Source organism: Marmota marmota, unplaced genomic scaffold (assembly GCF_001458135.2).
Source record: "Marmota marmota marmota unplaced genomic scaffold, marMar, whole genome shotgun sequence".
In the NCBI taxonomy this organism is placed as follows: Eukaryota; Metazoa; Chordata; class Mammalia; order Rodentia; family Sciuridae; genus Marmota; species Marmota marmota.
In genome coordinates, this window is record NW_026000005.1 from 39313691 (window position 1) to 39335168 (window position 21478).

General features: G+C 35.6%; 1 protein-coding gene across 1 annotated transcript in view; it reads right to left on the reverse strand.

Moving 5' to 3' along the window:
- Farsb (phenylalanyl-tRNA synthetase subunit beta) overlaps positions 1 to 21478 on the reverse strand; it is a 71871-nt gene that overhangs the window by 4852 nt on the left and 45541 nt on the right. The window contains exon 16 of the mRNA XM_015481453.2: positions 15204 to 15359. Within this exon, the coding sequence (XP_015336939.1) occupies positions 15204 to 15359 (156 nt within the window). The remainder of the gene's footprint in view (positions 1 to 15203; positions 15360 to 21478) is intronic.

Here is a 21478-nt window from a genome sequence, read left to right on the forward strand (position 1 = left end):
AAAAAAAAAAAAAAAAAAAAAAAAAAAAAAAAAAAATCCCCCGTATTCCATTCTGGAGTGAAACCAACAAAATGGGTGACAGGGCAAGGAGCAGAAGAGAGCTGAAAGCTGAAGCTATGCCTTCCTATGCAGGGCTTTCTCCTACTTTCTCACCAGTTTTCAGAGAATGTAAACTGTCTAACTCTGCTGCCAGTATGTCAGCCTCACCCTCCTTTTCTAAATAATGTATAGGACTTAAAAACTGCACATATCCCTACATGGGAGCATGCCATAATTCTTATGGGTAGTTGTTCTCAAAATTTTAGAACCAGCAGATTTTTGAGAACCAGTGGAATTACAGAAAGAAGGGGAGAACACAAGGAGGGAAAGGGTACAAGGTAGGCAAGACATTAACTTAAAAAAAAGAAAGAAAAAGGCTTAGGAATACGAGGAGCCATAAGATCACCACTGAGATATAAACACAAAACATTTTTTCAGATCCCAGTACACTCAGGAGAAATGTCTCTGTAAAGACCATTTAATTTGTAAGTGAAGACTAAATAATTTCCAACTGGTAATATAAAACACCCATGTTCCCCCAGATGTATACAATTCTCACTTTGCATTTGAAGTGAAATATTTATGGTACCTAAAGTCTGTGAAGAAAGGGGACCTAATCCTTTGAGTTTAATGGCCATCTTTCATCCCCTTCTGAAGATCAAAAGAAAGAAAACCCCTTACACAACTTTCCAGTGCTAATCCCAACACACCTGCAGACATCGTTAACTCTTAAAGTGAAGGCAACTGGATGAGAGAGAAGAACTAGCGCCTACTTAACCCCATAGCAGGGAACTCAGAGGAAACCCTTGTTACAGCAGCATTCTACCAAGAGGGCGCCTGGTGAAACCCATTACAAATGAGGCTAGGGGACCTTATTCTTTAACAGCAATTAGCAAAGCACCTAACTACCTTTGTCTTCAACAAAGAACAACCTTTTATAAGTCACTACAATCTCCTTAAAACTAAGTAAGAATTTAGAATTAGAATTCCAAAATTTCCCAGTTTTAGTGTAGAGAAATTTATCATTTTTTTAAAAATATTTTTTTAGTTGTCAACAGTCCTTTATTTATAAGTGGTGCTGAGAATCGAACCCAGTGCCTTACACATGCTAAGCAAGCACTCTACCACTGAGCTATAACCCCAGCCCAGAAATTCATCATTTTTGTTTGCTCATTTTGCTTGTTGTGCATATCAGAAAGGAACTCTACCAGTGAGCCACATCTCCAGCCCAATGCTATCACTTTCTAAAATTTCTTTAGTTAACTAGCAGGGCAAACACTAAATGATTAAAAAGAAAATGCTAGGGAAACATAGACCTAATTTTAAAGTCCAATTTTATACTAGTGTGTGTCACATACACATAAATAGTCATATTTCAAAACCTGAAGGAGGGGGACTGGGGTTGTGGCTCAGCAGTAGAGTGCTCACCTCAAACGTGTGGGCCCTGGGTTCAATCCTCAGCACCCACATAAAAATTCATTCATTATTTGTTCACGGCAGTGGGGATTGAACCTAGGGTTGTTTTATCACTGAGCTCCATTCGCAGCCTTTTTTATTTGGAGACAGGTCTCATCAGTTAAGTGCTCGGGCTGGTCTTGAACCTGCGATTCTCCTGGCTTAGCCTCCCAAAAAGCTGTGATATCAGGCATGTGTCACCATACCTGACCCCCTACTTGCAATTTTAAATCAGAATCAAATTAACTTGTGTAAAACCAAAGGACTTAACTCTAGGTTAAAAATTCCTCTCAAACTGTCAGTTTTTGAAAACTCCTACATTTGCCTGACACTCATTTTCTGCCTCTCATTTTCTGTTTCTTAAGTATGCCCAGAGATATTTAGAATAACAACTTCAAATATAAAAGGTACAAACTGTCCTGCCTTCCCAAGCCAACAAATAGGAATATGACCTGACAAAAAATTTTAAGGGTACTGTTTCTCAAATCAAATTTAACAATGTACTAATTCCTCCATAATTAAAGTGAAATAATAATGGTAATAAAAATGTAGTAGGGGGGCCTGGGGTTGTAGCTCAGTGGTAGAGCACTTGCCTGGCACGTGTGAGGCCCTGGGTTTGATACTCAGCACCACATAAACATAAATAAATAAAATAAAGGCATTGTATCCATCTACAACTACAAAAAAAATTAATAAAAAAGAATGCAGTAGGGCTAATTAGGAAAGAATGAAAATGTTGATCATGAGATTGTGTCCATAATTTCACAATTAGTAAATTCAATGGAAACCTTTGATTAACTTGTAGCAAACATAACTTCAAACATGCAATTATAATAGATGTATTTTAGTTTAGAATTAGATTCAGTTGACAAGTAAGGCATGTAAGAGAAAAAGAATTGAACAGTAATGCAATTATAAAAACATGGTAGCCTGTTTCTATTCATCTTCCATCACCAGTAAAAGCAGTGGAGCAGTCCCAGGGCAGCCCTGGCCAAATCCTTTGTGGAACAGGCAAGTTACAGATGGGAAAAGTGAAGCACCCGGAGATTAGAAGTCTTGCCCAAGGCAAGCAATAATATAGGCAGGAGAGGAGGCTAAAGGTGAAGGAGGGCCACTAAACCAGCCCTCCTCCTGTGGCCTCCAGGCACAGAAGGCCTATAGCATATTGCTTTTAAGCTTTTGGTCAAGCTGTCCATTTGATGTTTGCAAACTTCTTCTGGCCTAAAATTAAATAAATAAACACAACTTAAGAGAGGGGGGAAAAAAAGACTGATAGGTCCTTACCTCTAAACTTAGGACATCCCCAGGTATGTGCTGCAATATTACTAATATAACATAATACTAATGATACTACAGTCTTCTAGTAGTCTTGTACAACTACATTGGTGGTGGTGGTGGTGGGGGATTGAACTCAGAGGCACTCAACCACTGAGCCACATCCCCAGCCCTATTTCGTATTTTATTTAGAGACAGTGTCTCACTGAGTTGCTAAGTGTCTCACTTTTGCTGAGGCTGACTTTGATCTCGTGATCCTCCTGTCTCAGCCTCCAGAGCCGCTGGGATTACAGGCAGGCGTATGCCACCTGTAGGCCCAGAAATACATTTTTAAAGACTCCCATATAACAGTGGCCTTAATGAATAAATTCTGGATTTCTAAAACAAGGCTAGAATTATTTTTGCATACAAATAAACACCAAGGTGACACTATCTAGAAAGGCAGAAAGCTGCGTGTGGGAGTACATGCCTATAATCCCAGGGATTTGGGAGGCTGAGGCAGAAGGATCACAAGCTTGAGAGGCCAGTCTGGGCAATTTAGCAAGATGCTGTCTCAAAATAAAAAAATAATAGTAATAATAAAAAGGACTGGGGATGTAGCTCAGTGGTAAAGCATCCCTGAGTTCAATCCCCAGTACCAAAAGTAAATAAACAAACAGGCAAAGAAAAAGAGTGGACATGTTAGAATCTGTGACAAAAATCTGCTTCTGAATTTAAACACTTGCAGCATAAGTAGAAAGGACCTTGTAGGCAATACTGTCCATTCCCTTTTTTGACAAAGGAGAAAACAGAGACAAACCAGGTTAAAGAAAAATACACAGCCAGGTTACAGGACAGTTAAGAATCCAAGTCTTCTTGAATTCAGTTTACAATTCTTCTGCCCAATGCTGCTTTTCTAAAGTCAAACTCAACATTACTAAGTTTCCTCTGAGGAGTGATTTACCAGTTCCAAAATGCTTCCCCAAATTCTTGTCTCTGCCTCTCCCAACAACTCAATGGTCCACACAGACAGATATTCATTTCCATTTTACAGCTGAAGAAACAGGCACGAAGAAATTACGTCCTCAATCACATGGTTAAAATGAAAGAGGATTTGCAGCACACCTGACTTAGCAACAGCTGACCTAGCGTATGTTCTAGGTTTGACAGTGTATTCTTTCCTATCATTACAACTAGTATCTATGACACCTTGGGATCCGTTTTTTCAACTTATATTTACATATTTAAAGACTTTTCATTATATTTATACATCATAGTTTGCCAAATTACTCTTTAAGTATTTTATCTTAGAGTTGTTTTCAATTATTCACAACTCAAGTAAAGTTTCTATAAACATAAGCTACTTTTTGCTCTTCCTTGGATTACTTCCCTTTTCCACAAATAGTACTACACAAAAAGACAAAACCAAAATGAACCACTGTGCCACTCATTATTTATCAAAATGTTAAGCAATAGACTTCTAGCTGTGGTAGGAGTGATAAACCACAGACTATACTTATCTCATCTTGTACAATGTAGATAAAAAGCTTTCTCCCACAGAGTACCAACTACTACTTTCAAAAAAATCCCATGAGGGAGAAAATGACTCAAAACAACCTTGGGACATAATCCCAAGAAGAATTTTTGTTTAGAGAATGCAATTCAGACCAACCAGGAGCCTTTAAGGATAAAGAAGTGTGACTAGAAACCCTTTTCTTCTGGAAAGTGAACACCAAAGTACAGTGACACAGAAGGGAAAAAATTAGGGTCCCAGGGAGGGAGGAGTGTAAGAAAATTCAATCAAGACACAGGAAGTCACGAGAGAAGACAACTAGGGGATCCAAAGTCAAGCTGCCAACCCCACAATTGGCCTAAATCCCCCTGGGCAGAAAGATCCATTCCTTACCGAAAGCCCACATGGGCTGGCAGGTGCTCAGAAATATTTCTGAGAGGGGTGAGAGGCTGCTCAAGTCACCTGAGCACCTAATGAACAACAGTATTCACTTCTCAAACAGATCAAGTCAGGCCACAGATATTCAACATCAGTGCAAAAATAATTCATCAAAATCAGAACTGGGACTTCCAAGAAGTCTTTTTTTTTTTTTTTTTCTTGGTACTGGGGATTGAACTTAGGTGCTTTACCACTGAACTACATCCTCAGTCCTTTTTATTTATTTATTCGTTTTAATTTGGGTCTCACTAAATTGCTTAGGGCCTTCCTAAATTGCTGAGGCTGATCCTCCTGCCTCAGTCTCCCTAGCTGCTGGGATTAAATGTGTGCGCCACCATGCCCAGCTTGCCTATCATATGTAAAGTGGTATGGGAAATACTGTGCATGTCAACCTGTTAGATTCCTGGAATGATGTAACATAGACCGATTTAAGCTAGAAAGAAAACACACACACACACACACACACACACACAGAGAGAGAGAGAGAGAGAGAGAGAGAGAGAGAGAGAGAGAGAGAGAGAGAAAGGAGTCTCTCCAAAAAAGAATATATGGGGAGAAGAGAAGAAACATGCTGTATATAAAAGCAACTCTGGAGAAGACAGACACCTAATGAATGTTTAATTTTCTGCAGACTCACCACCCCAAAAGTCCACATACATACATTTTAATATTTTAATTTTTAAGCAAAGTAGATTACATATCAATATATTATTAAAAAATCAGAGTAAGCATTAGTTATTAAAGGCTTCTAGAATCTAGTTCATTAAAAAGAAATACCATAAAATATTAAAAAATGATTTTTAACAACCTTCTGATTTCCTAGATAAAAGTCTGAACTAAAAATGAGCTATTAGCTTATAAGTAGCAGGAATCACTAAACCAAACCAGACCTTCGTTAATTAAGCAAGAAGGGAACAAACAAAACAGAGGCTGTGAAAAAGGTGTTGAGATCCAGGGGAATGACTTCATGATTCTATGGGAATAAATGACAGAGGCAAAGAAGACCAAAAGAAAATGAGAAGAAAAAAAAAATCATTCTCAACAAAGCCTTTGGATGGGAAATGTGGTCACTTAGCAAAGTGCTCTGAAAAGGAGATGGACACTGACACTTTTTCCAGCCCTGGTTTAAATCAGATCTTAAGAACCAGACAGGGGCTCTGAAGATAAGCTGCCACTTTGGTATGTAATGTATTTTTAAAGTTTTATAAATATTCCAAGTAATAGAGTATCAGCTAAATGTTTTTTACACCCCCTAAGTATAGCATGCACCCTTTCAGAATCTCTCCAAAATCTTATACATGGTACATACACTGCATATATGATAATTTAAGACCCAGAAATCACAAGTTAACAACCATTTAATTTTCAAAATTGAGGTCTTATTTTACTTACAGATAAATGTAATGCTGGGAAAAAATGAATGTAAATGACCAAAAGCGTGATTAAGGAGACCATGAAGGTGTACTTTTATAACTCTGAGGATCTGTGAACTTCACTCTGATATGAATCATATTTTTATTCCAAATCTCAACTGAGTTTCAAACGGTCACATTTCCTTAAGGACCTGTTCAATTCGACTGAAGGGCTTTACCTTTTAAATATATCAAAGATCACAGGATTTTAGATTTCCTCCATTCCTTCATGGCTTCAAGAAGAACTTAACAGAAAATAAGGTGAGTTTAGGAAGTTAATCAGTACCATTAGCAAAAACTCAGAGTAATAATTCAAAAGCAACATGTATTAAAAAAATCTACAAAGTATATGGGAAAAGATAAAATTGGACCTACTGTTCATACTGTAATCAGGACAAATTACAAATAGATAAGAGGTAAGAAAATGAAACATTTAACAACAACAACAAAAAAAACCCACTAATCTCAGAGCAGGAAAAACTTTCCTAAAAATGACTCAAAATTCAACATCAATAAGGAAAAAGATTAATAAATTTGACAATATAATTTAATAAAATCTGCATGGCAAAAAAATGAAGTAAAAAAAATAGTTTACAAACTGACCAAAAAATTAGCTGGATATATGTCATAAGGGGTTACGTTCATATAACATACAAGGTCTCTAAAAATGAAAAAGACCAACGAACCCAAAGGGAAAATATAAGTAAGACAAGAGATTCCAAGAAAAGGAAATAAAAATTTCTGATAAACATGAAATACCTTTACTCCTGCTTCTAAGAAAGGAGATTTAATGAATACTTGTGAGATACTATTTCCTACCTGAAAATTGGGGGAAAATAAAAAATTTCGTGACTCTAACAACAAAGCAGAGAAACAGGTCTTCTTATCTGCTGCTGCTGAGTTTGCAAAACATTCAAACAAGATGTTTGAAGGAGAGGTGTTTGGCACTACCAGGCAAAAATATGAATTCTCCCTTTGTCCCAGTGATCCCAAACTTCTAGGAATCTGTCCCAAAAATACACTGTCAAAAATTCCAAACAGCATAAGCACAAAGCTATTCATGGTAGCTCCATTTGTAACAACAAAAGAGTGGAAACACCCAATATTCATCAACAGGCAATTAGGTGAATAAACCATGAGAAGACAGCAATAGAGCACTCGGCAGAAGACAAGGGAACAAGGTGGACCTCCACTTGCTGCTTGCTGTCTGTAGGATGCTCCCCACCACAGCCTGACAAACAGATAGAAGCAAACTTCAGAACAGTGCCACGTCCAGCCCCTCTGTCCATAAGTGAAGAATGTGATACACAACGACGCTTATATTGAAAAAACAAAAGGAAACACTACAAAACGATAGACTAAAAATCATAACCTGTAGAGGCAGGGAGAAAAAGTAAGAAGCCAGAATGCTCTAAATGTACCTTATTTTGTAGGTAATATCCTAAATTCAAAAAGAACTGAAAATAAATTTTATACTGTTTTCAGTAATCTTTATGTTAGTAATAGTATCAGTATTTTTATTTTAAAACTATAATAATAGTGCAAGGAAATAAGTAATCATATAAATGTGTTAGGAACCAAGATTTTCAATGTAAAGAAAAAGAGCTAGAAGTCAAATATATTATGTAAAATTCTTAAATCCTGAATATAAATGGAAAATGACAATGTGAATACAGTGCTTTTTCTTGGGAGGGGGGAGCCTTTGTGCTGCTCTGCATACTAAAATGTATGCACACAGAACAACCTCTAGATCAGTGCAATGTGCAATCTTAACCCTCATTTCATGATCTAAATTTGATTTCTAAGAGAAATAAGGGCCATTTTAAAATATGACTGTTTCTAGGTCTGAGGCAGAAAAACTATATAAGAAACACATTTTCTACATTACCACCCCCTTCTAAGAAAGTCCCACTACATACAACCATTTTCTCCCTTCATTTTAATAAGACCCTCACTACCAAAGACTTTGTAAGAATTGAAATTAAAAAAGACTTTCACCCTCCTCTTCCAGAACAATTCAGCCCTACAGGTGATGAAGAAGGCAGAAATCTCCAACTGGGAGTGGGAGAATAGGAGTGTATGCGTCTCAGATCAGGAATAGAAAGCCAGCATGGGTTGTCAGAGTCCAAGAAAGAGTAGAGGGCATCCAAAAGTGTCCAAGAACAGCCCTGCAGGGGCAGCCAGCATCTCACAAAAAAAAGTAGGGCAGATGTGTAAGGGAGAAGACAGCAATGAAAAAGAGTTTAGTTACCCAGGGGCATGGATTAAGGAGTCAACAGGCTAAGATAATGGAAGCCAAGTCTCCCACTATTGGAAAAGAGAGGTACAAATGTGGATCAGGGAAAAACTGGCAGTGTTAGGTTTATGTTGGAGGTATTGTTGTGGACTTATGGTCTTCAAAAATATATACAGTTGACCCTCTCCATCCACGGGTTCTACATTCACAGATTCAACCAACTACAGACAGAAAATATATATTTTAAATGTTTTATCTGTATTAAACACGTACAAAATTTTTGCTGTCATTATTCCCCAAATAATACAATATATCAACTATTTTCACAGCACTGTATTAGACATTGTAAGCAACCTATATTCAAATACTACAAATGCCATTTTATATAAGAGTGGGGGTAGATCCTGGAACCAATCCCTCTCAGATATTGAGGGATGCCCGTGTGTGTGTATGTATGTGTGTGTGTGTGTGTGTGTTTGTGTGTGTGTACCATGACACATTCCCTAGCTCAATCCTGAGAGGAGGCTTTAGAACAACAACCTCCCCACACACTGAGCAACAGCATTGGCTGAATGGCCATATGTTCAGCAGGCTACTCTACATTGATCAAACCTATGGAGGTTTTATTTATTTTTTTATGAATATTTTATTATTTTTCACCTATCCATCCATCTATCCCATTAGCCCTTTTGGAGTAAAGCTACACATTCTACTTAGAAGGTTCACATTTAGATTACCAAAACACAGCATTCTATAGGAATTCATGGGATAATGGTTTTTAACTAACATGCTGCCAAAATATAACAAATGTGTCAAAATCAGGTGCTGCTAAATTTTGACCCAAGTGTAAAATTGCTGCTACCTAAAAATAAAACTGTCTTATATGTATAAAATAAAAACTAAGTAGTCAAAACCACCCTAAAAATCCTTTAAGCTTTCAGGACATGAACCACTGAAAGATTACAAACTAAAAAAAACTTATTTTATTTCTCTTTGTGTTAAGGCTATGGCATTCTGTTCTCTAGAATAGTGGAGGCCAAGGTCTAGTTTAATGGCAGGGAAAAGAAAGGGAGTACAACGTGGTAAATAAAATATCTTTTGTCACCCAGTACACATAGTTGAATTTAAATAAATCCAAAGTGTATATATTCTCAACAAAAGTTAAAACTGGTTTTTGGAGAAGTGGGTATGAACAAATCTTACACATTATGATGATTGGCGCCTCCAAAGCTGAGCCAAATGTGGCAATAATCACACACTCCTGTGGCTGCTCTCCTGATACCACATGAACAACACTGACACAGAAGACAAGGCAAACGTGGTAAAGATGCTGTAAACTACAGCAATGAACAGCTGTGATGGAATTCCAGCGACTGCCCAGTCACAAGCCAGGTGTGGTGGTACACACTTGTGTCTCCAGATGCTCAGAAGGCTGGGGGGCAAGAATCACCTGAGCTCATGAATTCCAAGGGCAGTTGGGGGCAGCTTAGTGAGACCCTGCCTCAAAACAAATATCTCAAAAGTCACCTTGAAAGGTATCTTTGGAGCCACTGGCTGTCTTAGAGATATTGTGTATGTATGCTCCCGAGAGCTTTAGTAAGTGGCTTAGGTTTTGAGAATTACCTAAATATAGTTTATCATTTAACTTAAGAAGTTATTGAACACATCATTAATTGTCAAGTGCTAAATATTAAAAATGTTGACAATATCTGATTACCATAAATTACTTGTAAATTATTTTCTCATACCACAGAAAGTTAAAAGTTAAATTCAGGAAAAATTTTTGACCAATTAAATTTTTTTTTCATTATTTTGTTGAAAAAAAAAAGTTTTGAATGATTTTTAAAACTTTTGATTATTTCATTACATATTTCATAAACTGCTAATTGGTGTATGTAATTTCATACAATTTACATGAGTAAACAAGTAATCTTAAAACTTTTATATTAATTTTTAGATTAAAATTTTTGCTTAGTCATTGTTAACACTACACTAATGAAAAAATGTTAAGCTTTGCATTTATTTTTCTTATATATACAGCACTATACATACAGCCCATAGTAGATAGTGTTACCTGTATATTAAAATTTCACGGAGGGGCAATTAAAAATAAAAGGTTTGAAAAAGATCCTTAGGGGAGAGAACACGTAAAAAAATCTGAAAAATGCTATATTAAAATAATTACCTATCAGAGGGAATACTGAGCTAAGACATCTCCAGTCCACTTGGTGTTGAGCACTCCAATTTGTTATGAGTACTGCCATGTCAGGTAAACACCAAAACACACCAAAAATAGGAACTAAGTGAACCAGAGAGGCAGAACTTACCTTATGCATATCTGAAGGTGACAAAAACAATAAATAAGCTCAAAACCACGACAGGGCCAGGGAATCTGTGATCAGTGCTGAGCTGCTGTAAAAACCCTGTGGCCCCTAAGACACCACTGATCCCGCTGTGCGGCAGTTACCCCTTGTTCATTTAATACTGCTTTGAGTCTTTTATTCTTGCAAGAAAGCCAATGGAAATGGTAGTACTAGAAAAACTTGTCTCAAACACAACAAAGTAGACAGTCAGAGGAGTAAAAACTATTTTTACACAGGGTAATAAGGTTAGAAGTTTAAAAGCTTCCAAACTTCTTTTTTTAACCTGATGCCTTGACAGAACAACACCTTTGTTGATTGTAACTAAATTCAGACATGCTATACAGTTCCCCCTTTATTACAGCCCAGAAAATTTTGTGTAAATCAAACCATAATCTGAATACCTTTACTTCAACAAATTGTTCAACAGATATTTTCTCATCTATTTCTAAGCTCCTATTACATGAGAACCAGTGTGACTGACGACCAGGGAAACATCACAATTTCACCCATATTTTTTTTTTTTAGCATCAGAAATCTTTCACAGGTGTTCTGAAAGGCAAATAAGGTCATGACCTACAGGTCAAGCCAATCATTAGGTGTGATGTAACAGAAGCTTCCTAAATAGCCACAGTATGTACATATGGTGTAGGATTAAATGTGCATATTACTTACAAAGTTACTTTTCACTTCATAAAATGAATTATGAGCAGCATGAAAACTAAAATTGTCAAAACTAAAGTTCTAAGACTTTTGTCTGTCCATCTGGGACCCTGTCTCAAGTTAAATTGAAGTTTTCTGTAGAACTGTAAATAATCAAAACTGAAATAGGTAGCAAGCTAATGGGGGGTGAGGGGACTCTCTCAAGTCAATGCAGCCAACCACAAGCAAAGCCTGCTACATTCTACAAGAAATAATTTTCGCCACTGATCTGCCCAGCAACCACAGAATTGTTCTAAACACAAAAATGTTGAGAATTTTTCTTGCCCAGAAGTGGTTTTTGAAAAGGATAAATGCATCTAAACATACATAATTTAGTTTGCAACAAACCACAAAAACAGAGGAAAAAGCCTAGAAAAAAAGCATATACATATGCTATAATAATCTGATCAAATGCCACTAAAACATTCTTGAGTTGAACCCTTTTGAAACCTTTAAAATTCTCTGTAGTCTGCTAACTAGTTAAAAGTTGCTCTTTTTTATTTTTTATTTTTTTAACTCAACATTGACCTTATTCTATCATCATATCAGCTTGATATTCTAGCTCACTTTAGGGTCTTAAACTGCAAAGGTGCTCAGCAAATGAAAAATACGTAAGATTAAGCAATCAGGCTTTTCAGTCTGATGACAGTCACAGGCTTTCTGAGTGCTTCTGCAGATACTCCACACGCTGCAGAGGGCTGCTGGCTGCATAATAAGCAAGGTTACAATTCAATGTCAACACAACTCCTTGGAATTGATGTGATGATCAATGAAATGAATTTCCAGATTTCTCTTACAAAGGACAGGGCCAAGTTTCTCAAAGGGAATTAAGTTCTATTCCACTTATCCCTACCATCAAACAAAGCAGCACAAAGGGAAGCTTGGAAGCATACATTACAAAGGACAGAAAAAAATTAGGTATAACTGTCAGTGTAACTGACATTAGCAGGAATCTCTGGTGTACAGGCTTAGCTCAATTATAATTGCAAAGCCACTAAGGATTTTTAATTATTAAAAAGTAAACCATATGCCAGAGTAATAGAATACAGCTCAATAATCAAGAATGGCATGAAACAGTAGTTCTTAATTTGTTTCTACTCTACTTTTTGATACTCTGAAGACCTTCTGTTAGCAGAAAAAGCTATATGTAAAAACAAGAGGCCTGAGGAAATGATGTAGCTACATAAGCCCCTACAACCAATTCCTGTGTTTAATGATTTACTTAGGAGTATGGAAACAAATTTTTGTTTCTTAGTTGTGGTATGTATGTATGCATATATATTAGACAAAGAACTAATACCAGCTTTACCACTGACTTATTTTGACAAGCATTTCTTTAGGCCTTGATTTCTTTGACCATAAAAAAAGAAAAAAGGGTAATCATATTTGTCATTAGATAATCAAAACAGACTTAGAAATCCCTATGAAAAATGAGGAATCATTATTTATAATGACCTTAATTCTCTTTGGCTTGATGGTTCTTAAAGAAAGCATCCTGAGAAAAAAACACCCAGGACTAGCATATGCCCATGAATCCAGGGCAACTGATGTGGCCAATGATGGTGATGGGCAGTGAAAGTAAACATCCTACCCCTTTTCAGGGAAAGCAAGTTAGAAATATTGAATACCACTTATCCAGGGCACCCAAATGTATAAAGAAGTGATACCAAAGCTGCCCAAATTAAAAAATCTTAGATATTTCATAGATGTAAAAACTTTTTTTAAACATCATGAAATTTCATTATGAGAACCAATGAAGATTCATAGAAGAAACATAAGTATGAGTCCATAAATTCTCATAATTAAAAACCAAAGTAACAACTCGGTCTAACAAAATCGAACCTAAAGACCTACAACCAGGCTGGGGATGTAGCTAAGTGGTGGAGTGTCTGCCTGCCTTTGGTGAGGACTTATGTTCTGTACCTGCACCATAAAAACAAAAGAGTTATAACCACATCAGAAGAAGTCATCGTTTATGTATATATTTACTAATTTTAAAAATACATTTTGAACCAAAGCAGCAGATAATGGTATATTAGTGAAATTAAGTTCCAAGCATCATATTCTGTTTCAGTGCTAATTTAGATAGAATTCAAATTATACCACAAATTTAGAATTATAAAAATCCAATTTTTAAAGGGAGATCAGCACATATTAACTGTATCATAAAAAGTTCCAAGTGGCATGTATCATGACATTTTCCAAAAGCTAAATTCTATAGCTTCTACCTTCTAAAGATTTCTAATTTTTGTTTTTGTTTTGCATTACTGGGGATTGAACTCAGGGCTTTTCAGAGGCAAGACAAGTCTTCTATCACTGAGCTATATCCCCAGCTCCAAAAGGTTTTTTAATCAAGTTTTCCTTGAAAGCAAACTGCATTGAATCAAAGTGTGAAATATGATTTGTCAAGAACTATGTAATGTTTTGAACAACAATAAAAATTAAAGAAAAAAAAAAAAAAAAGAAAGAAAGAAAGCAAACTGCAGCTTGTTGCTCTACAAACCAGCCTGTTTCCCACCTTTAGCTTTGCTCACAGGGGTTGCCTGTTTCCCTGGGTCCATCTACTCCTTCAAAGATCCACCTTACTTCCAGAAACTCACTAATATTTTTCTGGTAGCTTCAAGAAGCTGCACTCTCTTCCTCTTTGAACCTTGAGGTACTTATCTTTGCAGCTTGGTTTAAGAGATGAGATACAGCAGCCTTTTCTTCTGCAAGTTCCTCCAAGCAGGGCCCAGGTCCTACCCATCCTTGTCTTCTTTTTTTTTTAATTAAAATTTATTATTATTATTATGCTTATCTTCTTAACTGGGACCTCAGATTCTTCTGAGAAATGAATGTCTAAGGAACTTATATAGGAGATTCACAATATAAAGATAATGATTTATATAAAAGTTATAAAAAGCATCATACCAATACCAAAGTATGTTTGAATCTACCAGTTCAGCTCTTTGCAACTTTCCAAATAACAGGACCTCACTTAAGTGGCACAATCTGCTTTAGGGAACTGATTTTTAATTTCAGTTAACCTGTTTGTTAAATAAGATTTCTGAGAAAGATTTTCTATACAAGGAAAAGAAATATTTCACATCTATTTACAGATTACCATTAGCCTGGACCCCCAGATCTTAGGGCAGAATTCAAGAAGAGAAAGCAGGTGAGTGAGTACAAAATGGCTGACAGTGAGGCCTTACGGGAAGAACATGGGAGGTGAGTCCTGGTTCTACGCGGGTGACCCAGCTCAACACACTTCACTTGCCTCACCTTAGTTCCCTTCTTAGAAAAACAGGATATTGGACTATATGAACACTGGATTCTTCAAATGCTGAATGCTACAGCTTCTATTTTCTGAAGATTTCTGACATTAGTATTTTTGTTTTATTTTGTTTTGTGGCACTGGAGATAAATTCAGTGTTGTTCACTTTCTAACACTAGAATTCTATGAGCATAACACGTCTTTCTTGCATTATTTCTATATTATTGAATATTTCAATTTTATTGAAAAAAGAAAGAGAGAACCCTACTCATCTTTAAAAAGATCCATACATTTCATGTAATTTTTAAAGAAATTTCAAAATGGAAAAGAAAACAGACATTAAAACAAAAATCTCCGAGGACTAAGAAAAATAAATATAAGCAAAATTCAAAAATATCTTCCAACCAAACCTCAAGCCAGTACAAATAACCCTTCCCATACCCTCTAAATCAAAAGCAAAAAAAAAGAAAAAGAAAAATAGGACTTATTTAGCTTCTTTATTACATTATCACTAACTCTGGATTCAGCAAGCCCACCTTACCTTCTGACGCTTTGATCATGTAGCCTCCCTTATCTTTACTAGGAGGTACATCAAGCAGCTGCATAATTCTGTCCAGTAGCCCATGGATTATCTCAAACCCAGGATTCTTGTTGTAATAAACAGCACAGAGATGCCTGTAGTTTTTTGCACCTACATCTGGAAAAAAAAAAAAAAACAAAAGAACTGGTCACAAGGACACATTAACCATTAGTAAAGAAACTGACTCAACACACACACACACAGAGAAAAGAAAACCTATTATGTGACATAAAAAGAAGCATCTGACCTTAGGAATGCAAGTCCTTTTCAATCACTGAATTTCCAAAGGTATTTAATGGGGAGGAGGGGAGAAGAACCCTCAATACGAGTCCAGTAAGGTTTTATTACAATATAAAGCACAAAACTTCTTTGCACAACACTTTAGCAGAGCCTTATAACTCATACTCTTTATTCATGATACTACCTACAGGAAATAATCTTAAATACAAACAAAATAAAGGCTTCATGTAGAAAGACATTTACTGGATCATTATTTTCAATAGTGAAAATCAGAAACAACCTAAATAGGGAAATAACTATATAAAATACAGTATGGTTACTCATCAGAATACTATGGTGGCTAGCAGGGCGCAGTGGCGCACGCCTGTAATCTCAGCGGCTCAGGAGGTTAAGCCAGGAGGATTGCAGATACTGAGACTCCTGATTGCAAGTTCAGAGCCAGCCTCAGTAAGAGCAAGGCCTGAAGCAACTCAGTGAGACCCCGTCTCTAAATAAAACACAAAATAGGACTGGGGACGTGGCTCAGTGCTCAAGTGCTTCTGAGTTCAATCCTCTTGTACCGAAAAACAAAAAAATATTATGGTGGCTGATAGAAAGCAGCTTTATGATAGTTTATCATAACAGAACCAAAGTACATAAGAAAAAAAAAGGCAGTCATAAAGTTCAAAAGTAAATAATATTGTTTAAAGAACACATGAAGCAAAGTGAGAAAATGACTACCAAAGTTAGGCTGACAAATGCCCAGGTAAAGCCAAGGTACTAAGAAGGGAGGTGGCATACAAGAAGCTTAGGACACTGGCAGTATTCATTTCTTAATTTGGGTGATGATTATAGTAGTGTTTGTTTTATAATCCATTTGAAACTACACACACACACACACACACACACTCATACATTCTTCACAATTAAAACATGAAAAAAGCAGAATTCAAAAGTATTACCACAATAATAATTTTTTAACATGCATATAGAACCAAAACTATGTAAATATGGCCATAATTCAAAACTCCATGCACAGGAGGAGGGGGAAAAGACTAAAAAGAAATGTACCTAAATAACAGGTTATATGTGGGCAATGATAATTGTTTTTACCTATTTCTCAATTTTCTATGATTTGTAATATATTATACTTAAAAATGAAAACAAACATAACTTGATGTTTTAAAAAAAGAATTACAAACATAACTTGACATTTTAAAAAGGAATTACAACAATCCAAATGAACCCTGATGTATAACCGGATTAAACAAACTGGTATATCCATACAATCGAGTATTACTCAGCGATAAAATGAAACAAACTATTGGTGGACTTGACAACTTGGATTGTTCTCAAAGGCATTGTACTGAATGAAAGCAGCCAGTCTCAAAAAGTTTCTGACGGTATGAGTCAGTCCACTCATATGACATTCTGGAAAAGGCAAAACTATAGCAATGGAAAACAGTGGCGGTCTGCAATAGGTGTGGGGAAAAATGAAACCAATACTAAACAGCACGTGGATTTTCAGGGTGATGGAACCGTTTTAGATCACATGGTGGTAATTTTTTTAAAAAGTGCACAGCATATAAAGGAAGATTCAAAGACAACAGTATCATTAACTTAATAATAGGTATATAGACTTATAGCCCTGTAATAAATTCTAGAGATGACTGCTTTAATACAAACACTAAATGAATGTTGGTTCCATTTTGTTTTTCGTATTAGGAAAGAGAACCAACTAATGTCTACAAAATAATGTCTATCTGGGAGCATAGACTGAAAAGAGAATGCGGCCTCATTTTAGTATATACTAAGCAAAAGCTCTTCAACAGTATTATCACAATAGGTAAGAGCTACTAGTCAGAATTGACATAAAGTATATAAGACTTTCATCTGAATATCCAAAAGGACCTAGGTACTTTAAGACACTGTACTCTACTATTAAAGTAGTATAAAAGTGAACACACAAATGGGGTAAAAGGAAAACTAATATTAACTGACAATCTACCATGTGTCAGGTATTTAGTACTTACTTGTCAATCTATCTATAATTTTATTGACGTCACAAGGCAACTATACAAGGTAGGTATTATTATCCTTATGAAACAGGAGAAACAATAACTTGGAATGACTAAGAACTTGCCCTAAATCAAACTAACTGGCTATAACTAACTATGATTAATTACATAGTTAATAAATTACAAAATCAGGATATGATCAAGATTGTCTAACACTAAAACCCATGTTCCTTCCAGTACTACATAGTACACAGATAAAGAATTTAAATTTAGATGGAGACAATATGGGTAAAGAGCCAAGTTATGTATGGCTATAAATATATCTACTTAATATAATTAAAGGTGCGCATTCTTTTTTGCAGTCCTAGATATTGATTGACCCTAGGGGCACTATACCACTGAGCTACCTCCCCACCCTACCCCTGTCTCTACCCCGCTTTCAAAATATTGAGTCAGTCTGCTAAATTGCCCAGGCCGGCCTTTGAATTTGTGATCCTCCTGCCTCAACCTACCAAATTGCTGGGATTACAGGCATGTGCCACTGCACTGGGCAAAGATGTGAATTCTTGAAATGTTTTTGATACACATGCTTATTTTCATGATTTTTAAGAATTCTACGTAAGCAAATGGAATAAATTATTTTTAAAAATCAGTGAAGTCACCAATGGTATTGTAACTTATGGAAAGCATATTCTGAATTAAAGTTCTGACTAAACAGACAAGAAGAAATAACTCCTCTTGCCATGTAACATCTTAGAGCATATTATGTTCAACATACTCAACTATTGATATCCCTAGATGGTAGAGGTCAGCGGCAGCATAGGGCTTGAGTGTACTAATCTCTCAATACTTATTTTCTGATAAATGACTAAAGCCTGGAAAAGGAATTAAGCACACCCAAACAACTAATAAGGCCAGGAATGGTAGGCCATATTCTAAGGCAACACAGAAGCCATCTGCTGAGGTAAGAAAGTGAGCACCATATTATCACTCTCCATCCTTTCCATTTTCAAGGATAAAGTATTCTGGTATCTAAAAGTTATAATCAAAGGTGTGAGAAAGAATAAAGATCAATATTAAAATCAGGCAGGAACAAAACCCCACAAAACCAACTATGTGTATAAACTTAAATTAGGGGCCTAATTCTACGGTAGGAACACAAACATACACAAACTCTTTCTCCTCCTAAAGGGAAAAAAATGAAATGAAACAGAACTAAATTATCCCTTTCATACTACTGACTTGCTTCTGGGTATTTCTACCATGTGGTACCCATTTGTTGGTGTCACATGCTTCCACTTTAACACACAGGCATGTATTCAAACTACTTTGTAGTTCCATTTTTATTGTGAGAGAATGGCCCAATAGTAATGCCACCATTCAGAGAGCTTAGCAACATAAACTGGAAGTCTTATTTTGGTAACCTTTGCCTTGGAATAGTTCTTTCTTCATCGCACAATTATATAAAACTTACCTTTCTGGTAAAAGTAGCACATCTAAGTCAAAAACTTAGAATTTTTAAAAAGCTGATTGATTACAGTGATCAGAATGAAATTACAATAAACATATAGAACTTTAAAAAATTAAATTCTACTTTGTTTAAGCAAGGTTTGAGGACATTCATAACATACACGCAGACAATGAACTACATATCTTTAGATTTAATTTTGTAATATTTTTAAGAAAGGCCACTGACTTTTGGGCTATGTACTAAATTCACCATAATAATTAGATTAACCTCATTATTTTGGTGCCCCCTCCCAACTCCACCACCGATTGACTAGTTTTTCACATTTCCCAAGGGCTACCAATCCTTCTAGACTGGTTTCCTCACATCTTGCTATCATAGTCTCTCTTCTTTAGCTGAAATTAATTAAAAGAGAAAATAACCACAGTTTCAATTCCATCCATTCCTCCTTGGAGAAACAGCTAGGTACAGTAAAACTTCCATTTCCTAATATTTTGTACTGAAAGACCATATTATATCACAGGAAGTTCACTGACTGCACACTACGAAATAAGAACTATTTAAATTTCATGCCAAAGCTAGGATTTGTTGGAAATGCCTCAGTTCTTTATAACTCAGTTAACAGACCTCTTGTGTCATGCCATCAAACAATTCTGCTTTTTAAATGGGCCTGCCAAGTATGTCAGCCTAAATTATCCATGTATTTCACAGACTTCAAAGTACAGCCTGGAGAGGGCTGATCTAAACCACCAAAAGGAGGGGCAGCTAGCTACAGTTCTGTAAGCTGAAAGAATATGCCAAATGATTTTCTTTGAAAAAAAGAAAGGTACTTGATATCCCTACTATGTAACGATTGCATATAATTCAAAATTTTAGAATAGGCTACCACCTGGTATAGATCCTCTTTCACCAAAGTACCAATGATTTTAAGTAAATTATTGGTATTTAGTTATTTTTAGCACAAATGGCACAGACTGGAAATGGGCAGAATCTTCAAGAGACTCTTTCCATACCTATTCTCATCTTCACCTAGAAGCCCTAAAGGTGCTAGAAGACCAAAAGGCTTCAGGGACAATCAGGGGCTGATGTAGCATCTGAAATTAATAGTCTGGCCAATCTCAGAAAATAAAACACATCACCTTGTTTTAAAATCTATTCAATACTGGCACCCACAAGACTTATAATTTATATTGCAAGTTTTACTTCTCTCCTAAAACATTCCAATGCAACCTAAATGATTTATAAAAGCTACAAGCACCCTGTGATCACATCTAATATAGAGAAAAAGGAAACTTGATATACTCTTGGTAGGAACAGATACATAAATAACAACTTTAAGTTTTTCTTTGGAAGAGATTCTGACAAGTTATTAAACACTTAAGTGTATATACCAATGAAGTGATCAATTCTATTTCTAAAATTATGTCTTTAATAGGGGAACAAAGACATTTACTGCAACAGACATTTTAGTAAAATTCTGGTAATTATATATTCATCATAACAGTTTGCATAAATAAATTATATGCTTCCATATGAAATATTATATAGCCTTTAAAATGAAATGAGGTGAATAAAATGTGTTCAGAGAGAAAACCAATGTACAGAACAGTACAGGTGAAATAAAATCCCATTTGTATAACACTAAAATGTATTTATCCATATCTACAGGTACATATATAATGTCAAATACATGGCTGCACACACACAGACAAAGTCTAAAAACCAATTCCAAGTATAGGATTGGGGAAGAGTTGGGTACTTTACTTTTTAAGTAGGAAAAGAACAAAATTAGTCTGAATTAAAAATATAGATTCATGAGAGCTTTTATGGACATTACAAATAAATTTTCAATTTTTAAAACACAAGAAATCTTAGAAATAATTTGCCTTAAAATGCTTCTATATTGTACTATATTGTAGTATAAAAGTACAGACTTTTCTTTTTTAACTAATGCTGAAAAGCCAAGAAACAAATGTGAGGAAAAAAATCTATGACCTTTTCAATGCATGAGGGAAAAAGTTATGTCCTTGTGGGTTGGCTTTTATTTAGTTAGCATAAACCTGGAACGGATTTTTATCTATTAAAAAAATACAATATTCAATGCATGACAGAGTACATTATACTCACGTTAGCAGATCTTAACTATGTGGAACCAAACATACTAAAATAACTTTCTATATTAAAAATGATATATTTACACAGTTAAAATGCCATCACATATGTGAATGATGCTACTTCAAAAATTGTTAATGTCAATGCTCCTTACACCCATATTTTTTGAATTATTAATTGGAAATTCTACATGCCAAAAATATGAAATAGTGAAATTAAATTAATCCAGACTGATGACATAAGCCCTTTTCAGAAAACCACATTCCACATGTGGATGCTAGATAATCTTCCATTATTTGAGGGTTCCAGAATAAATGGACAATTTCTCAGAGAGGTAGTTCACAAGCCCATAGTGAAATGCTTTTGCTGAGCTCTTTATCAAGCTTACAGTTAAACCAAAAAAAAAAAAAAAAAAAAAA